General features: G+C 38.8%; 1 protein-coding gene across 1 annotated transcript; it reads right to left on the bottom strand.

The window, feature by feature from the left end:
• Window positions 1-537: 537 nt before the first annotated feature.
• On the bottom strand, window positions 538-2,792 carry CD248 (CD248 molecule). Its single transcript, XM_072422761.1, has one exon. It carries the CDS (start codon window positions 2,365-2,367, stop codon window positions 538-540), a length of 1,830 nt encoding a protein of 609 aa, XP_072278862.1. The 5' UTR covers window positions 2,368-2,792.
• Between the last annotated feature and the right edge of the window lie 2,738 nt (window positions 2,793-5,530).

Raw genomic sequence — 5,530 nt, 5'->3', positions numbered from 1 at the left:
ACAATGTTGGGTACACCGGAATACCCCTGGCTGCCAGGAATTAAATAACTCGTGTATGCATGCTCGGAAGTTACATCATTCTCACCTGGCCAAACAAGATCCTGAACCTGGAAGAACACTGGGTGCAGATGGCCTTGTTCATGATAGAGTAAAGAGAGGTAAGTGTACCTCTAACTATAGATTTAATTTCTTGCAGACGGCACATATCCTGCAATAAAGTACCTGCTTGCTCACATTTTTTCTTTTTACTTTTCTACCGCTTTAATGTAAAAGTAAAACTGTCATAAAAAGAAAAAAGAAAAATAACGAGGAAATTATACATAAAAAAAGATCTCTATTAACTTCATTAGCAGTGCAGATAAAGATATCACAACTACAGTAAGGCTGCATACACACATGCAATCATCTTTCACGATCCTTTCCAACAACTAAGGACTGCACGATGCATGAACAAGTGCTGTACATCCAGCACCTTCTGCTCTATGAAAAGGGAAGCGGCGCCCCGCTCTGCGCTTTTCCCCTTCATTTTCATTACGATCATTCGTCATCCATCATCCGTGGATCCGCCAGGATGGTCGTTCGAATGATGGACAACGGTGGGAAAATGAAAGGATCCCTTGTTGATATCCTAGTCTGCTCCAGCAAAGTTGTCATGGTTTTGGGTTCAATTGTTGTGGACATAGCAGATGTGACCTCTTCTTGTGGTAATGTAGTTGGTAAGTACTTAGGAGTAACTGTTGAGGATAATAAATTACCACTAGATGGTATTGTTTGAAAAGTGGTTCTTCGGATTTTATCCAATTTAAAGAAAGGTGGTATAGTCTGTGCTGGGGTAATAGTGGTTGAAACTGTTACATCCATGTTGTTTTCCCAGTCCAGTGTGTATGTTGTTGTCTCAAAAATTGTGTTCATAGTTGGTTGTACAGTTGTTTCTTTTTTAAAGGTCGTTGATGGTGGGTCTACATAAATCGTAGCGGGAGTTTCTGTGTCATCCATGTCTGTCCAGAACCAACCCTCAGTTGCTGCATCAAATGTCTCTGGTTCTTGCTCTAACATTTTAATCACAGTTGGATTTGGCTCATATCTAGGTTCCACTAAATCCAAAGGCTTGCAGCTCACACGGTCCACATCCAGTTCATAGCCCTCACTACAGTAGCATTCAAAACCTCCAATATAGTTCACACACATTTGTTGGCACATGCGAGCAATACGACATTCATCTATATCTACACAGCGCTCAGGGTCATCTTCTGCAACAGTAAAACCCAGATCACAAGAGCAAGTATATGAACCTAGAGTATTTTGACAGGAATGCTCACATGTTTCTTCATCTTCACATTCATCTACATCTTCACAACTATGTTCATCAGCAGCCAGTTCATAGCCTTCTGGGCATATGCACTGGTACCCCTGACCACCTGTTCCAGCTATGCACTGGTATTGACAAGGACATCCTTGTGCTTCATAGTTAGGTTCATCCTCTGGTTCACAAGAGTACCCATCTGGCTGAAGTACATACCCTTCTCGACAGCCACAAATTCCTCTATCACACAGCTGCTGACATTTCTGGCATTCTAAGTCTTCAGGACGTTGGCAAAGTGGTTCATCCTTGTTCCACCCTACTGTACCATCCTCCTTTAACATGCAGAGGACAGACATACTCTGATGCTGCCCTTCACATGACACTATTGCTACAGTACCAAATGGAAGAAAGTCTAACCAGGTGCCCTCATAACCAAATGGTACAGAATAGCGAACATTTTCTTCAGTCAAAGTGGAACACAATCCTTGATAGCGAAACTTGCAAACATAGCCATCAACAGGTAGTGTACAAGATCCCTCCAGCCATTTAAAATCATCCTCTGGTTTACCATAGCCCAACCCAATAGCCACGCATCGTGGAGCTGAACAGGAACTTGAGGGTCCTGTTGACACTGGTTGGGTAACCCAGTTAGTGTATGCTGTGTCTTGGTCTCCAGTAGTCCACGTGAAGCCTCGCAAAGGTTTTTGAGGGGCACACTGCCTGGGCTGACGTTGCAAACCAATCCAAAGCCTTAGCTGCAAATCTCCTTCACTGCGGGTACCTGTTGAGGAGGTAAGAAGTTGCTCAACTAAAGATGCTTCCTGAGCATTTTTGACAGTTGCTAGGTTTCCACCTCTTTCTCGACAAGCTCTCCAAGACTCCAGAAAAGTACGTCGTTGGTAAAACACTGCATAACATGAGTCACTTGGCCCACAAAGGGCATCATGTTCTCTGAGTTCATAGGAAAGTGAAATAGGCAGGAATATTCCAACTTGCAATGTGATGATAAATAAAAACATGATGATTCCTTTGGCTGAATTAATTGTTGCTTTGGTGGGTAGCATTTGTCCAGAAACCCTGAAGACTGAACTTACTTCTTCTGATAAAATATAAATGTATCTGCTCAGGATTATCTGTTGCTGCTGTTTCAATGGTTGTTCTCATTTACATCAATAGTTCCTTAAGGGCTGCTGTCTCATTCTCACAAAGTTTGCAATGATTAAATTGTCTTTTATATATCCTTTTTGTTGCTGTATTCCTTTAATATGGGATTGCTTGATCCACTTTCAGTTTTCTTTATTATATTTGTGTTGATCTTCCTAGATATAGCTTTTCTTTCTTCATTCTCCCAGGCAGCCAATTATCTCACATCACAGTCTGTTTAGCAAGTGGTTGTCATCTTTCTGGTCTTTGTCTGTAGTTGAGCTGTCTCCAGTCTGATGCTTTTAACAGACGAAATAAGAAATGAAGTTCTTACTATCTTTCTGCTGTGGATTTGAGAGGGAGGTCTCTCTCTTTTTAGCTCTCCCACATGCTTTGCTCTCCCTCCCCCTCTCCATCCTTGTATGGACAAAGTTTGTTTCTGTCTTTTTTTTCTTTTCCTCTTTTTCCTCTCCCCTGTTTTACTCTTGGTCTTAGACCCCCTGAGATTTAGCAAATATTTCTGTCCTGGACCAGAATAAAGAAAGCATGGAGAGGTGGGGGGAAGGGGCGCTCAAAAAAAGAATAAATCATAGAAAAAGAGTGAATGTTATTAGGGAGTGTTAAGGGGATAAAAGAGATATTAGGAGAAAAGGGAAACTGCATAGGAAACAATGAAGAAAGAGTGATAGCTCGATGAAAAAAGGGAGGGGGTACAGAAAATGAAAGCAAGCAAAACTAGATAAAAAGCATACAGCTAACAAAAAAAGGATAATTTGCTTTGTGTGCTCTTAGCAAAAAGGATGGTTTTAAATTTTTATTTATAATTATTACAACATTAAGTACTATGACATCTCCAACTCCAAACCTTATGGTTTTTCTTCAGTAATCAGAAGTGTATATTCTAAAAAGAAAAGTTTTTCATTGCATATAAGTAATATTGTTACCCTATAAACATCATATGTGCACACAAAAGCTGCAACAGCTGTATTTCACAACTAATTGAATATAATATGTACATTATGAGTTTTAATTACATTCCTAAACACTGGCATTGCATTAAAGTACATATCTGGTTTGTGCACACCATACAGAAAAATGGTGAACACTCCATGCTTTGTAGTATTTTTTAAGCAGTAAAGTACATTCAATCAGAACTAGTCCAAGAAATTGTTTTTTGGTTGCAGGTGCTTTTTGGTTTGGTTTTATTGTGGAAAAAATATTGTATTTTTGATAAAGTCCTCAAAACACAATAAAAAAACAAAAACAATAATATTTACAACATAACCATAAAAGGTTAGTATAACCATAAAAGTTGGCACTAGACAATGTGCAGCTCTTTCAAAGGAATGTGGGCAAAGAAAGTCCCAGCAGTCCAGTATTAATCTGGTAAGTATACAGTTTGCATACGTGTGTTGTCGTACCCGACACGTTTCGCCCAGTATAGGCTTCCTTAGGGGTGACTGCACGTTTGCAACTATGTGTGACTAAAAACAATATAAATAATGATGGAAATGAGTACATGACATCAAAATAGTATATATGGAATACTATGTGCATACATACATTAAGAACCATGTGCAAACAGAGCAGCCAAGATTACATGAAAGTTGTGCTAGTAACAATAAGATGTCTGAATACACTATATATAAAAAAATATAAAAATATAAATACAGTATTATACATCATGAAATAAACTTCACATTGTGCCAGTAAAAATGGAATCAATATCCTGCATGTTGACGAAATTACTTAGGACCAATGAATCATATTTGTCTGCCACATAGTTCCAGCTGATGCATAAACATAGACATAAGCCCTTACATAGGTAAACGCTAAGCAATAAATCATGAAGTGTGTAATATCCAATAAAAATTGAGGACAGTTGATAAAATAGTAAATACCGGTATTGAAAACTGTGGAATTTTTACCCAGAGGCAGGGAAGGGGTTAAGTGTGATCCTACACAAATCCCCTTTCTCAGCCCTATACATTTTTCAGGATCCTGAAATAATTTATTCCATGTTTTTTATGAGTTCCCTTGGGGGAATCATTCATAGCATCACCTATAATTGCTTGCAGACGCCACAGTCCACAATAGCCATAGCGCCGTTCTTAGTGACAAGGGCCATAGGAAAGACTGCTAATGATCTCCTGACACACACATGCAATTAATCAATAGTCATTCTCATGTTAACACAACAGGGATCTAATAAAAATGACACATTTAGTGTGCAAAAGGCTGCAAGGAATTCTGTGATTATACAGTGATTACACAGATAATTGAACCATGTCGGTTAACACACTTTTACTACACAGAAATTGTTCAGGCAGAATTCCTTTTTTACTTCATTTTTATTGTTAGTTAACATAATATTATAATTAAGCCCATCACTAAATATGAATGCATTTGTCATTCTGCTCACCGCATGTGGTGCACCACAGCAATGTATAACTATTTCTCATGATCACTGGCCTAACGAATATTTCTGCAAATGGTGAATGTCTGTCCTGGAATAAGCTTTAAAACTCTCCTCATGCAGACCAATCACAAAGACAACTTTCCCTTGACAAAAAAGCCGACACCAGCAAGTGACAACTGTGTGAAGCAGCTAGGGTTGTCACCAGAGCAGTAAATTACTGGCCAGGCAGGTATTTCCATCTTCTGCCAGTATTTTTCATGCTGAGATTTGTATACAATGTAAAGAGCTGTCAGTGAGAGGTCAGCAGCCTGCCAGCTCTACTGCTGGAGGATTGCAAGATTTATACTTTCTATCTTTTTGTTACTATGTACATTTTCCAGTCCTGATCCTCTGCAAGCAAACCTGACATGCTGTCAGTACATAAGCCTTTAATGAATGCTTGCTTTACTTTTTACACAGAGCTCAGCACCAAGTATAATAACATTGTGTCACCCGCAGGAGAGCCCTGGCATACTGGAGCGTACACTGTCACAAGTTGTTCAGTTTTTTTGTTTTTTTACCACTAATGTGAACTAAACCTAAATGTTACCTATATATATATATATATATATATATATATATATATATATATATATTATATATATACAGGGGCACTAGGCAGCTGG

Source organism: Pyxicephalus adspersus, chromosome 9 (genome assembly GCF_032062135.1).
Source record: "Pyxicephalus adspersus chromosome 9, UCB_Pads_2.0, whole genome shotgun sequence".
Taxonomy (NCBI): Eukaryota; Metazoa; Chordata; class Amphibia; order Anura; family Pyxicephalidae; genus Pyxicephalus; species Pyxicephalus adspersus.
This window is presented reverse-complemented; position numbering and strand designations above follow the sequence as displayed.